Below are 16,046 nucleotides of genomic sequence, written 5' to 3' on the forward strand. Positions count from 1 at the left end.
ATACAGTTTTAGAAAATTATGTTGCTCTTCAAGGATTTATTGCATTTCCCATTAACTACTTAAAGAAAGGGCCAATATTTTCTCTCCCCTTTTCTTCATTCTATAGATTGAGGTAATAACTTAAAGCATGAAAATTTGTATCACAATATATTTATATTCCTGGCCTTACTTTAAAAAGTGAACAAAATAAATATTATAACTGTTCCTTATAGTGTAATTTGGTTTTATTAACATAGTAATGATGGAGTAGTTTTCTTTGTTTGAACCTAGAAATATTGACATTTGGCGACATTTACATTTAATTGGGGGAGGTGTGGTATTTAAAATTTAAAGAAAAATAATTTCTTCCTCCCATTATCTTCTAGGGTGGGTGCAAGTCTACAGTTTTCCTGTGATGATAGTTATGTGCTGCAGGGTTCTAAGAGCATCACTTGTCAGAGAGTGACAGACACACTGGCTGCCTGGAGTGACCACAGGCCAATATGCAGAGGTAGGTGTTATTCTTTGGAATATATCCTGAAGTTTTGAAGGGTAATTTACAGATTCCGTTTAGAAATGCAAATAAATTATGTTCAAAACCAAACAAAAATCATACCTCTCTCTCTCTCTCTCTCTCTCTAAATCACATGTATATAAATGTGTGTGTGATTTTATATATCCAAAGATCTGTCTTTAGCTTGAAGCACGTGAGCATAGATGCAGAATCAGTATCAATTTAGGGAGCTAATTTCCTTTTAATAGTTTACATTTCACTTAATCTTTTTGTCATGTCAACCATATGGCCTCAGAGCCAGGGCCCATCGCATCACCACAGGCAGGGATCCTGGGGGTAAACCAGGGGCAGCCCCAGCCTTGGAGACTGGGCACTCCCAGGGGATGTGGCAGGCCTCGGTGGGGTTTAGGATCAAAACACTCTTTGACCAGGCACAGGCACATCTGTTATGAAATGGCACACAGCTGCTCCATTGCTCAGGCAACAAGTGATAGTCAGACCCCACCCTGAGACTAATTCTCTGGGCCCTCAGGCAAGGAGTGGTGGGAGGCCCCAGGTGAGGCTGGTCGGGGCAGTTTAGGCCTGTTAATGTCCTCAGGAACTGAAGCGTGCTAATATAAATATTTCCAGTTTTCTTGAATTTCATGCAAAAAACTCAGAGCAATTAGCTGTTGTTTTCTTGAAGTGATATACAAGGCTATAGAACAATTTTTATGTAATCTTGTAGCAGGGCTACAGTAACTCTTATTTCCCAGGCAGATCTCTGAGCAGAATTTCAATTGTAGCTCTTGGATGTTGCATACTTTTCCCCCCTTCTTCTTTTTGCTTTGCCCCTGAAGTTCAAATAAGAGGAGGATAAGAGAATAACAGCTTGACCAAAAAAGATCCAAAAGGGAGATGTTTCTTATCCTTTCTTTGTTGTGGCTAGCTAGAGAAAGTAAAAGAGGTAAAGAAATGCTCATATCTCGTTCTTCAGAATGGAGACAGCCATAATTAATTTATTTCAATATTCATAAAAGAATGACCAAGTTTTTAAGGAATGTAGTCATTCCTCTTGCCTATACTGAAATTTAAGTAACTGAAAAATCTAAATTACATCAGTAGTTAATGAAGATTATGTAGATAGGTTCTGAGGTTCACATATTTGAAGATACACAGTATCTAAATACTTAGAAATTATATGATCTAGACTATATTTTAGGATGTTGCTAAGGTGCTGTAGTATCATAAACCTGGCAGTGGAATTTGACTATGTTTTGAGTTCTATAACTTTATTTCACTTGAAATGATATGGCTAGATATTTTTTAAATAATTTGAGATACTGAAATGTTTTGAGACATTTGAATATTTTAGAAAATTTATCCTTAATGCTCTTTGAAAAATACTGAATTTGTATTTTTTCTTAAAAGTGCTAACTATCCAGATTTACTGAATGTGACAGAGCGATTCTGATGGTTTCACAGCTGTTTCTGTGCTTTACAAAAGTCAGGCTACTAACTAGAACCATTTTATATTTTTTTCTTACTAATTTTATTTCCTCTGTTGTAAAGAGCTTAGAAATCACAGAATTTCAAGTTTAGATTAAGGATATATGTTGCATAGAGTTAAACACTGTGATACATGTTATTTGTCTCCCCATCCATGGAGAAATCATGAAGGAGAGAGCATAGTGGTCCTTCTTACATTTATACATGGAAGACTCTCTCCATTCACTTGGTGATTGGAAATCTGTCTGTAAACAGAATATGATTTGATAATTCTGACAAATTAGTTTCCATAAAGTAAGAAATAAGTAATGTAAATGTTGGGGTGATTAACTGAAAAGTACCGATTTCCTTCCTCTTAAGGTTACTTTTTCAGAATTTTTTTGACTGGTTCAAACATCTTCAAAGGCAGATTTTTATAGAATATATCAGCGTAATATGCTGAAACAACTTACATGGCAAGTTGTTATTAATGCTATGGCATTTTAAAAATATTTATTTTAAATAGACAAACCGATGAAAAGCAATCTGATTTTTTGTTTTTCATTTTAGCTAGAACATGTGGTTCTAACTTACGTGGACCAAGTGGTGTTATTACATCACCCAACTATCCAGTTCAATATGAAGACAATGCACACTGTGTGTGGGTCATTACAACAACGGATCCAGAAAAGGTATGCTTTTTCTCTTGATCTCAGTCCGAACTCCAGAATTTTGAATTTGTCTTCAAATTAAGTCATGGGCTTAAAATTAAGACATGGGTATCCTGGGTGGCATCAAAAGAATCATGACCAGCAGTTCAAGGAGGTAGTTATTCCCTTCTACACCTCTCTTGTGAGATCCCACCTGGAGTACTGTGTCCAGTTCTGATGCCACCAACACAAGAAGGACACGGAGCTCTTGGAGCACGTCCAGAGGAGGAGTGTGAAGATGATCAGAGGGCTAGAGCACCTTTCCTATGAAGGCAGGCTGCAAAAGTTGGGGCTGTTCAGCATGGAGAAGAGAAGGCTCAAGGGAGATCTTATAGCAGCCACCTGAAGGTGCCTACAGGAAAGCTGGGGAGGGATTCTTTCAAGGGCTTGTAGGGATAGGATGATGTGGAACAGTTTTAAGCTGAAAGAGGGTGGATTTGTATTGGATGTTAGGAAGAAATTCTTCGCTGTGAGGGTGGTGAGACACTGGAGCAGACTACCCAGAAGAGTTGTGAATGTCCCCTCCCTGGAAGTGTTCAGGGCCGGGTTGGGTCCAGTGGGACTAGGTCTAGTGGGACGTGTCCCTCCCCATGCAGAGGGTTTGAAACTACAGGATCTTTAAGGTCCCTTCCAATCCAAACTACTCTGTGATTCTATGAAGTCTGTATATTCATTTAAACACAAAAATGACTTGAATAGAGAGGATAAGAAAATCTACTAGGCACTGGAAAAATAATACAAACTAGTAGTATCTGTGTCCGCTCAGTCATAGATCTCAAGTAAAATTTCCAAGTTTGGGTTCAGTGTTTTACTTCCCATATAATTTCTCTTTTCAGCCCACTTTTTTCCTGTTAATGATTCTAAATACATAACTATTAATATTTATACATAAAATATTAGTCCCAATTAGGTATTCCTTCTACACCGCAGTGTGCTTAGATGGAATTTAATTTGTGTTTCTGTAAAATGAATTTCCTTTCTCAGTTAAAGGTGAGAGATTCCCTACCTGTAGGAAAGATTTGCATTAAAATATAAAAATCTTACTTACATTTTACTTCTCTGTAGTGAAATGCTGAATAACTAAGTAACATTAAGTTGAAGATTATACAATCTAGATGTACTTTTATAATTTCAAAACAGGTATTTCCTGTGCAAGTTTTTGGAAGACTGTATTCGTGACTTTTTTAATATAGTTAAGGAAATACTATTTAACTTTCTCTCACCATAAGCTGATCCAAATATTTAGCTACAGAAAAGATACTTTTCCTGTTTGGTTTTGTAGCATATTGTTGAGCTGTTTCTTTGTGAAATCAAGTTCACTTTTTCAAAATGCAGATTCAGTGCCTCAAAAAAGGTATTCAGGAAAAAAACAGGTGTAAGTACAAAACTCACATTGTAGAATATTTTACTGTAGTGGACCTTCTCTCTGAAGAGAAAGGGTTTTTTGCAGTTCCAAACTGAAATGCTGTAATTTATTTAGTATAGCAATTAGAAGTTAATATTTGTCACTGAGTGACCTTTGACTTTAAAGTAATTAAATTTTATAGAAAATATTAAATGGCTTTTAAAAGTTATTTAGATTAAAGCATTTTAAAATATGGGCAATCATTTAAAATGTGAAAAATGCCTGACAAATGCATCTATGCAAATATATGTTCAGTAATATGTGGTGACTTCTATTTTTCTTCCCTTGACTTTTCAATAATTTTAATTAAATATTGTTTTTCATATTTACAGCAAAACAAAGATAGCGATCTGCTTGCTCATTGCCAGAAAGTTGAACCATAATTATACAAAATATGTATTGACTGTGTAGTGTGTGATTAAACTGTACAGTGTATGTTTTCTTTGGAGGCTCAGACTTTGTTGTGAAAAACGCTAGACCTCAGTCTGCTACAATAACACACAAGTTCTGTTCATTCTATACAATATGTCTTTCTAAATGAATTTAGGTTTTTAGTAAGGCAGAGCTTAATGAGATTGGTGTGGATTAATTTACTACTCTGTTCACTGGACTCCAAAGGCAATCGTAAGTAGTATTCTGTGGGCAGTTTGGTAGTCTATCGGTCACAGGAACACTCTGAAGGAATTCCACACCCAGACAGATGAGTTCTTTTGTTATCTTGAAAATGAGAGGTATGAAGAGACTTGAAGCTTTCAGCCAGAAAGAAATCCACGCTGTTAGATTCAGCTTTGAGGAAGGTAAAGAAAGTTGCTAACAGACATATTGATAACCACAATATAAGAAAAAGAGGTGGAGCTTTAAGTCTTTTAGTTGCAAATAGTATAAGCAATAGAGAATAAATTGTCTTTTTATTAAACTTGTATTTATCTAGTAGTGCAAGATTATTTTCTAAGCTTCATGTATTTTGGAAAGATGTGTATTTGCTTTAGGATCATGATGTTGTGAATATGAAGTGTTAAAATCCAGCATGTTTAATTAAGGCTTTCACTATCCTGATGTTGCTTTTGCATAAACTGCTTTATCTGTGTCAGCATGTATCAATAAAAATCTGGTTTTGGGACTTCTGTCCCTAAATAACTGACTCTAGAGTTAATGCATATCCTAACGGATAATAAAAGATGGACTATCTGACTGAAACTGCATTTTTTTCCTACTTCTTTCTAAAGAAAAATATCTTGCTAGCATTTTAAAACTTGTGAACTTTAAAAAATCAATTACAAAAATAATTTCTAGGTGTCTAAAATAATTGATTTTACGTTGTGCTGAAAATTCTGCAGATTTTCATCCCTGACTTTTACTGGAGCTATGAGTGACAGAACTGTTGAAAACTGAACTGTATATTGAAGTTCTGATTTTAAGATTAGATTGAGGAGCCGACACTTTAGCACTTCAAATTTGAAAATATTTATCAAAATCCTTAGGGTCTGAGTTAGATTTTCTTTTCCAAAAGGTAGACGGTGCATGACATGTTATTACTGCATGTCTTAAACTAGTTTTTACTTACTCTAGCAGTGAATTTGTGCCCTTTCATTAGGTTAGCTTACACATAGCACTTTACAAGATACAACGATATTTCCACTTGGTATAATATTCAGTGCAGTGTAAAGAAGATAGTTTAGTTAAAAGAGATCCCCTTGCACAAAAAATGGAACATAATGTGCTGGAATATTTTAAATAATATTTTTTTTAATTGACACATTTTTCAAATTTTTCATTTTGGTGCTGGTGGGGGAGATTTCTAATCCAAATTCAATATGAAAACAAATTTCAACTTCCTGTGGGGTCAACAGTGTATTTCCAGTTTTTAACCAGCCATATCAAGAATGTTGTTAGTTAAATGTTTTTCTAACATTTATTTGCCTTTTTCTGAGCAACAGAAAAAATTGTGTTAAGCTTGATTCTTCTGTTCACAGGTATTTCTGTTAATGCTCTGCTTCATATGAAGAGTTGATTTTCTTTCCTTTGTTTCCTTTGGGTCCCACCATTGCAGCTGGTGGGACCTACTCAGTCATTTATTAAACTTCTAGTTCTTGCAAATACAACTTTATGGTGCTATTCTGACGCTCAAGTACATGCTGTAATTCTTGGTAACTGCGTTGTTTTAGTTGTTCTCTTTCGAAGTTTCTCGATGTTCTAGAATCAGTTACTGTGGACTGCTCTTTTGACTAATCTCTTGTCTGTATCTCTGTCTGGCTGTTACTGTAATCTTTTCAGCGTGTTCTAAGCATGCCTCTCTCACTTGCTTTTCAATTTGTTCTCCTGGCTGTGCATTTTTTCATAAAACTTACTGCCTTGGATTTCCTGATGCATTCACTATTTTAAGGTACATAGCTAGATGCAAGGGCTCCAGTTTTCAGCTTCAGTGTCTGTAGGAGGAAAAGGTTTTGTGTTGTTTTGACAATCATGACAAGTTTTGTACAGGATTTTCCTGCAGATTGTTGTTTCGTAGATGTGCCATGGGCTGCAGTAATCCAAAGTTTAATGACCTGGTAAATAAAGAGTGTGCCTCAATTACAGGTTTGGTTTGATTTTGTTTTGCTTTCTTAAGAATGTACTTTCTCTACAGTACAAAGCATAGATATTAAGTATCTATTTGGGCCTAAGAAGTTTCTTTACAAAAGAAGTTATTCACTGTGATTGCCATAACTGATGACATTGAAATTAATTAGAAAGAATGTGGGAAACTTCACATACAGTTTTATAGGGCTGAGACTTCAATTTTTTTGTATAAAACTGGATTATACCTTAATATGTTTTCATAATATGATACTTGATTTACCGCCTTTCAAAGCACATTCCTGGGAAACTTCAGGAGAAATTTCTTACTCTGGAAAACTCCCTATTTCACAGCTGGGGAATGTACATACTGTTAAGGTTGATTTTGAGATAATTTCTTTTAAGATAATTAATTCTTGCCATATGCTCTGAAAGAACAGTCGTACTAGGTAGTATATGATAATATACAATTTTTTACTGAATAAGGTTATCTTGCAGATTCCAGGATTGGTTCCAAGTTTGGTAGTTCAGCTCTGATCAGTTAGTGACATCCTTGTCTTCCTCGGATTGTTATGTCCATATGATTAGCTTATGCATATATATATTTTGTAAAGGATTCAGAACCTTGTCATGACATTTATCAGTCATTATCCAGCCACTGCCATATATGCACTTCTCTTGTTGCTGAAAATTGGGTTGTTGCATACAGCTTTTTTCTTGGAGGAACATACCTGCTGTGAGTGCACTTAGAATTCCTCCATAATTTCCTTCCTCCACTATGTTGCTTGTCCTTTCATCTTCCTCTGCCTCACTTTCTTATTTTTTGCTGTTTTGATCTCCCGTCAATATGGAACCTATTCCTCTTTTTCATTTTAGATATTTTCAAAAACTAAAAGATTCAGATAAAAAAATCAAGTATAGAATCCTAATGCTTTTCATGGTTTATATGAAGTGTAAAAACCAGTAAATTAACTTTTCTTTTCTTTTTTTTTTTTTTTTAACTAGAAGCAAGCAGTAAGTTTTTATTCATAGTTTCTTAATGTAATTACAGTACTATTTGGCATAAGAATGTACTGGTTGGTGAGGTGATATATTATTCCACAAAAATTATATACATTCAATTTCTTCGTAGTGAAAGGACTTCAGACAACTTTACCAAATGGAGAATCAATCAGACTTTTCAAGCCATAGGTGAATATACTTTAAATAAACTTAAAACTAAGTAACATTCATAAGTACTTTGTATTAACACAGTATAGAAAACAAATTAATATATTTATTATTTCACATGCACTCAGACACGTAAAATAAACATTTTTATGTTTTATCTGCACAGTCTCCTAGCATAGAAATGTAGCAACATAAACTTACCATTATCCTCTCATTTAATTCTGGATGTTTCCTGATAGGAAAAACTTAGAATGTGCATTAGATGAGAACATTCTGCCTCCAGGTAAAAAAAAATAAAATAAAATAGTTAAAAATAATAATTCTCCACATGCTTTTCTTACCATGTTTGTTCTCCAAGTAAGTTTCCAGTTCCCTTGCTAATGACTACTGGGCTTATTCAGTATTACATTGGTAAATGTATAAATCTAGGACATTAAGTTTGTGTAGATATTTTTCCCTGGAGGTTGGAAGTGTCTGCAACAGTTGATTGTATATCATACCTGACAATGTCCTTGGATGTTGTCTTTGTTTATTTACCCTTTTTTCTTTTCTTCCTCCCCTCCTCCCCCAGTTATTTTTCTCACAGTTTATCAAGAGTTCTACATAAATTACATTTGTAAGGACCCTGCACAGCCTGTTGTGATTGCTAATGAGGATGACATACATCCACATTTACTGCACAAGGAGACAAGTGCTACACAATAATTCAGGCACTTCCAGTTCTGGGTTACTTCACAGAGCACCTTTGCCTTGACATATGTGGTCAAAGTTTCTCCATGCATGATGCTCACTGTTTATCTTCTCTTTTAAATCTTTTCTTGGGAGCCTTTTCCATTGGGAAAATGCCAGCTGATAACCAGAAGCAAATATTTAGAAAGTCTAAGAAATTCACAGACTGCATAGTATAATATATATATATATGCATATATATATATACACACACATATATATGGGAAAAATAATTAAAAATAAATTAATATTTTCTGAAAATTATTACAATTCCTTTCAATTTTCATTAGCAGTACTATACATTTGGTGTTTGGCATCATGGTAAATAGGTATTTAAATAATAAATTAGTATCAGCACTTCATTTAATTAACTTACTTTACTGTATTACCAAACAGGGGCTTCATATTATAAGTAAAGAGCCATTGAGGAGAAAAGTAAATGCAGGACCAAGCCATCAAATGTATATTAAAATGTGCAAATCTCAGATTTCAGAAAGGTGAGGTTAAAGGGGAAGAACAGAAGTCATTCTACTTTATGGAATTTTTACTTAGTATGGGAAAGATTATAGTGTTTGCAGTAAGTTATTATCAAATAAAAAGGTTTCCAAGGGTTGTTTTTTTTTTCTGTTGCCTTTATTAATTCTTCCATAGTTTAAAGCATTTGAGTACAATTCCTTTAGATTCTTTAGGATCATTCTGTCTTCAAAGTAAATACCCTAAAGGGTGCTGTAGCCCATTTAAAATAAAATTTTCCTCCTGGCTTTCATTAAGTAAAGAAATACTGTAACGATCAAGGCTGACTGTGGATGGAAAGTGAAGTTCTCATATATGTAAAGATTTGTAGATATTTGTTGGCGATATGAAGGGTTACTAATATCTAATAAACTAAAAATGTTTTAAAATTTTGAAAATATAAATGGAAATAATTTAATTGGAACCATTTAGAAAATATTAATTATTAAATTGTATTATTAAAAAGCTACTTTGAAGTAAATAGAGGCAAAAAAATTCAGTCCTAAAGTGTGACCTCAGCAAGAATCAAGATAGATATTAATACACCTGCTGTATATTTTCAAAGGGATTAACATAGATTAGCATGATTTTGTCAGTTACTAGATCCAAAGATGTGGTGAGATATGAAGAGTGTTAGAGAAAAAGTGCAATGATGGAGTATCTGGAGAATTGTATATATGTCTGTATCTGTGTATTTATTTATCAAAATAGTTAGGAAGCAGCACCACAGTCAAAACCAAGCTCATGATCCTTCTGTCCTTAGCTCAGGTTAGCCTGCTCACCCAGCATGTGAACATGGACAGTCCTGACTAGATCCACCCAAGCAGCTGGATTTTCCACTAGACTTTGGGCTTTAATGTAGTTTGTCTTCCCCTTATTCAAACAGTTAAAGAATAAGCATTTAAAAAGCAAGAATATTTTAACATTCTTAGTGTTGTTTTTTTTTTCTACAAAGCCCTGATATTGAAATTATTTTATCTTCCAAAAAACTGAAAGAATAATAAGGTCAGGTTCTTATCAAAGTTGTATGACAGATTTAACAGATAGGGGTAATATCTTGAGATACAATTTAAATATTCAGTTATTGTGTTCAAGTTTAATTTTCAGTTCACTGTTGGGAAGTTTTATCATATGGGGATCAAAAACTTCCATAGTATTTTTGACCCTTACAGTGTTACTCCAACATATTGCTTTATTATTTATAGCTGCTTGTCAATTCTAAACACAATTCAGTGCACCTTGAAGTGCACCCTTTGTACATATTCTTCTTGAATAAGACACTTAGATGAAATTTGCAGTAGTAAATATGCAGTAATAGCTTTTAACAGTTAAGGCACTGATACATTATGATTAGTAGTAGTAGTAGTAATGTTCTTCACTGCTACTTCATTTACTACTACTTCTTTGTTCTTTATACAGCTCTGTGGGTGTTAGCATCTAAAAACGGGAAAAAACCTATGGATTTTATTTTTTTTTCCCCCACTGCTCTACGTGCATTAGAATTCAGAGAACCTGTAGTTAGTTTCACAGCTTAATCTACCTTCTAGAGGCCCAAGGGAGTATTAACTTCCTGCTTCTTGGTTGTAAGCTGAATTCTCATACCGCCACCTGAAGTGGAAAACTGATCAGTCTATATATGCTTTGTAATTCACTGAATTTGCCTTTGACAGTCAGTTGTAGATTGGTATGGTCTGAAGCAGATACAGTGGAACGGAGAGACAGAAAAAAGATAATGTAATATCATGTACATTCAGAACATTGATTTCTCTAATGAAATTAAGCATTTTTTGTGCTGTGGAAAAATGCTAATATTCCAGTCAAAAGGTCCCTGATGGGATACAATGGGCAGGATTAATCACTAAGAGCCATTTTCTTAGTCTTTCTACGTATTTATATTTGCACTCAGTTTACATTTTTAGATTATCTTTGCAATCACAGAATGAAAAATATTTTTAATAAGAACATTCTACAACAAATATTTTGGTAGCAGCCCTTCTGAGTAGTGTTTTATAACAATGGACAGCTTGTAGTAATAGAAACATAATTGTATATGCTTGCACTACAATCTTCTAGAACATGCAGAATATATTGGAAAAATAAGGAATGTTTTATGCCATCATTTCACGCTGTTTTCCTCTGTGATACATATTGCTGTGATGTATCTTACTTAGTGAAAAAAAAAGTGTTTACTTTAAAAAAAACTGAATATTTGTGTCAAAATGAAAAAAATAGTCTTTTTTACAACTGTCAGGTGGTCACCAGACTCAAGTACATTTTTCATACAAAATTATATGCAAAATCCCTAAAGAATTATGCTAGTTAAGCTTTTATTGAAATAATTAGAATAAATCTAACTACCTAAACTTAACTATAACTTTTTAAATGGAGGCTCAGTATATCCACAGATATAATTCAAGCATATTTTTTTAGCTAATAAAAATGTCTATCTTATAGACACTGATTGTGATAAAGAGAGGATAAAATAATTTAGAAATGATATTAGGAATCCATGTTTAGAATTAATAATATTAGAATAGTGTCAAATGTTTGGGGTTTTTTATTATCTAAATTTGGGATTCATAAAGAATCTTGCATTTTTCTTTTAAGAAGTGATTAATGGACAAGAATATAAATCTGCTTTATTATGTCACATGTGCATTTTGAAACGTTTCTTGAAAAAATAACTGGATGTAAAAATGTAATTTCCTGTGATACAAAAGCAAATGTTGAACTTCAAGTTGGCATCAAGCATGTTTTTACATTTCACTTGGTCTGGCTGGCAGCTTATGTTTCTTAACAACAGACAAAAGAGTGCTGCACAATAAGAATCTGAGAGACCTATTGGCAAGTATTAAGCCCTTCCCTAAGACACAGGTTGACACTCGGTTAAAGCACAAAGTAGTGGAAACCAAGCAGAAATAGTACTAGTAGTGGAACCAAGGCACAAATAACTTGACATTAACAATCTCCTTTATTTCTGCTCTTTAGCTTTCTACTAGTGTCTTTTTTTGTGAGGATCGGTGATTAAAGAAGTTTTTTGCTCTTACCATGAGATATACATGTTTATGCTTTGTTTATTCTTTATTTCCTCAGATTGTTAAAAGATATAAAAGCTACATATTTACCAGGACTTATTAGTGCTTGGTAGAATAGATACCTGTTCAGTTTTATTATTTCAGAGTTAAACTTGACAAACTTTTAGTTTGGTTTTAAATCCAGCTTGAAACATAGTTGCTTTTGTCTGGCTCCATATTTTTTTTATTATTATTTTTTTTATTTGTGTGTTTGTTTTTTCATAAAGGATAGTGTGTTTGCTGTATGCACAAGCTCTTACCTTACCTAAAGCTCAATTTCCTGGTCACCTGTGGCTATGAAATTAAAACTACAAAACTTACTGTCTTCCAGATTTCAGTTTTCCATCACACTTTTACATTTCTTGGAAGCTATCACTTTTCAACTAATAGCCAAACTGTTCAAGTATTAAAAATCTTTCCCAAAGAGGTTATACTGATGTATCGTTTTAGTCCAACATTGCATTGGTGACATTACAGCCATGCTACTTGTCATACTTAGTCTTGTTCTTCACATGTCAAAGGCCTTACTGATGCCGAGGTAGGCAATATACTACTTTTTCCCTCATCTGTCAGGCCAGTCAATTCATCATAGAAGTTTTTCAGGTTGCTCCATGGTGAGTCCATGCTAATGACATCTGATGACTTTTCTGTCCTTCATGTGCCTGGAAGTGTTTTCCAGTTTTAGTTGCTCCATTGCAGCCTGACTGAGCAAAGCGTTGCCTAACCTTCTCTGAATTTCTTATTGACTTCTTTTAACCACAAGGCTTGACTATTGAGCTCCCAAGGTCCCATCCAACCTGAATTATTCTTTGATTCTAAGAAGAAACCTGAATATTATATCAACATTATTTTTTCCTTCTATTTTTTTTTTTTTTTTTCACTATAAAACAAAACCCTAGTGAAGACAGGACAAAATCAATCAGTCATAGTCAGATAACTTAGGTAATTTCACAGTTTGGTTGGTGGGTTTTTTTCACTGCATTATTTCCCTGGAGATGGAGTGGTTGTTGATCAATTTTGTAAGAGAAGAGAGTTTTAAGTACAGACCCTCTGAGTGTATTGGAACTCAGAGATACTACATTATCATTTATCAGCAAGAGTACAATCAGATCTGAAGAACAAATTATTTGTTGCTCAGATGTCATGCAAGTTCAAAGGCTGATTTGGCCTTTTTTTTTTTAAGACTCACAGCTTCATTGCAATTAAAATTAATTTTTCTCTGAAACTTTATGTCATAAAAGTGGAAGAAGTTACAGTATTAATGAGAAAATCTTGATTGCAAACCTGCAGTTCATTCTTTTTGCTACATTGCTCCACTGGAAATAAAATTTCAACTTTCAGTCACACTATCTGTATTGGTAACTTCACTTCCCTTGAAGAAAGAGACCATGCTGCATGGAACTTGAATCCAAAAGAATGTGCCGTCTTTACAATAACAGTGGAATGGAACTTCCACACAAATCTCTGGGATGGTGAGCAAAGTCTCCACTGACTCCCTCAAACATCCACCTCACCTGGTACTCACCAACCTTTCATCATTGTTTTATTTATTATATTTTTTTCTTTTTATGGCTAGATAAATTACACAGCTTAAACAATGTATCCAATGTTGGAATTCTTAAAAAAAGCTGAATACTTACATGATTCATACTTTTCCTTCACATATATTTCTGAGAACTATATGTTATCAACTATAAATATTAATATTTTTACAGGAAGTAGTCTCTAGTTTGTTGATACCTTTCTTGAAGATTTAGGTCAAAAATTGACACAGCTGTGCAATTGAGGTCTGATAAATGTTGATTAAAGAGAAAAAATGTCTCCCCATCTGCTGCAGACTCCTACGTGTGCTATATTAGGATGTCTGACTTTTTCAGAGAGGTGAATGATGGTTTGTGTTCTGCTTATGCTCTATTATGACATCCAGATCCTGTTCTAAAGAGCTGTTGCCTGACTAGCTGTCACTCAGTCTGTACCTGAGCAGTACATTATGCTTTCCTAAATGTAGTGTCTTATTTAATGACAATTATCTTGTGTGTTTGTTTTTTTTTTGTGGTGGTGTTTTTTTTGTTTGATTTCTTTTGGTGTGGTTGGGTTTGGGGTTTTGTTTGGTTGTTTGTTTTGGTTTTTTTAAGGCAACCTCTCCAATTTTTCAAGATCACTTTTTTTCCTAAACCTGTCTACCAGAGTATTTACAGTCCTTCCCAGTGTAGAAGCTTAAATATCAGACTCCCTATTTCAACATAGAGCTTGTTTAAAAAAAAGCACATGGAAAGAACTGTAGAAGTCTCTTATTAATCTTTTACATTTGAAGTTGAAGATTACTCGTAACTGTCCAACCAGCTCTCAATCATCCCTGGGAACTTCCTGTGCATCACAAAGGCAGCAATTTCTATGGTGACTGTTCTTGGGTGCTGATGGGAGAGGGTAGTTAATAATACATATTAAACTTAACAATGTTGAAATCTTCTCTTTACAGTTTCAAGCTCAGGCAGTGATATTTGACAGTGTTGTTTCCACTGTTCAGAGAGGGAAACTGATGCACCTCAACTGATTTTTGGTAGAATTTTTTATTCTTTAAATACCTACAAGACTCTCCAGAGTCTTCCTGCACTGTGTTTTTAAACTTCTCTGAGTTAACTTCCTGAGGCTGTATCTAAGTTTTAACATACTTCTTGAGGCTCTTAGTTCTCCACACTCTTGAATAAAGTTCTTTTATTTTCACAGAACTGCATGTTTCAAGAAATCATCCTGTTTATTCAGGTCCAATATTAAAAGATCACAGAGGAGGAAGAGACTTAGTGATAGTATGAGGGGTAATGGCTTCAAACTGGTATAGGGTAGATTTAGATTAGACGTTACAAAGATTTTTTTTTTCTCTGAGGTTGCTTAGACACTGGCACAGCTTGCCCAGGAATGTTGTGTTGCAACATCCAGAAAAACAAGAGCAGAAGACTATTAGGAAAAGTTGGCTGTGCTGATAGTTGTGACTAGATAACATTTGATCAAGAACTTTATTATCAGCTCACTGAGAATGCAAAATTTGCTTCCTGAAGTGTAAATGGTGTAGATTTATAATATAAGTAGGTATGGCACTTTTTATTGTAAAGACTTACTTAACAAGTTAATCTAAAATATTTTATTCTGAGTATTTCAACTTTTCATACGGTTTTAAATCAAAATCATAAATTATACAGATAGAACAAAGATCATGGATATGGAATAAATTTATATGTGTGTGTAATAGTGCATACTGGTAGTAGAGAAATTAATATTTCAGATATTATGTTTATAAATTAAAAAATTTGATGCTGAAAGGTATTTTCTGTTTCCAAATGTTTTCAGGTACGTATAGCTAGCCATGATGTTTATGGTTAAAATTCCTTTTTTTCTCAAAAAGCAGTAGATCATGTTCTGATACGCATGCTTGTAAAATTTTACTGTCTCTGGTACACTTAAACTGTTTAGTTGTAAAGACCACGAATGTATTTACATCCAATTTGAACTAATCTTTTTAAAAGGTACACCTAGCTGTGTCTTTTTTGAAGACACAAGAGAGAAGAGAAACAGTTCTGTGACTGAATGAAACACCAGTTGTGGAGAACAAGATTACAGGTTCTTACATCAGATAAAGGAATGAGCTCTGTGCCTCTGTTTTAAATATGTAGACAAGAGGGTTTTTTGCTACAGAAACGGTACCAAGATGTTGCAAGTATTGATAAGTGTTGTAAGCTCCTTCTGCTATGGTATCACAAGTACTCTTCACCATTAATTATGGTACCGTGGAAATGAAAGTGAAGGCTGAGCAATATATATCAGAGCTATGCAGTATAATTTAATCTGCTAAAACTGAATCTGCTGTTATTTTTAGGACTCATAGTTGTGAAACGGTAACTCAGCAAAAAGAAAGAAAATGTTATTCACAGGTA

At 34.0% G+C, this 16,046-nt stretch overlaps 1 protein-coding gene across 1 annotated transcript in view; it reads left to right on the plus strand.

Annotated features, from left to right (window-relative positions):
* The window catches only part of CSMD1 (CUB and Sushi multiple domains 1), a 1,033,138-nt gene that overhangs the window by 731,148 nt on the left and 285,944 nt on the right, over positions 1–16,046 (plus strand). The window contains exons 9-10 of the mRNA XM_051614951.1: positions 366–490; positions 2,531–2,652. Coding sequence (XP_051470911.1) covers positions 366–490; positions 2,531–2,652 — 247 coding nt within the window. The remainder of the gene's footprint in view (positions 1–365; positions 491–2,530; positions 2,653–16,046) is intronic.

Source organism: Apus apus, chromosome 3, assembly GCF_020740795.1.
Source record: "Apus apus isolate bApuApu2 chromosome 3, bApuApu2.pri.cur, whole genome shotgun sequence".
Classification (NCBI taxonomy): Eukaryota; Metazoa; Chordata; class Aves; order Apodiformes; family Apodidae; genus Apus; species Apus apus.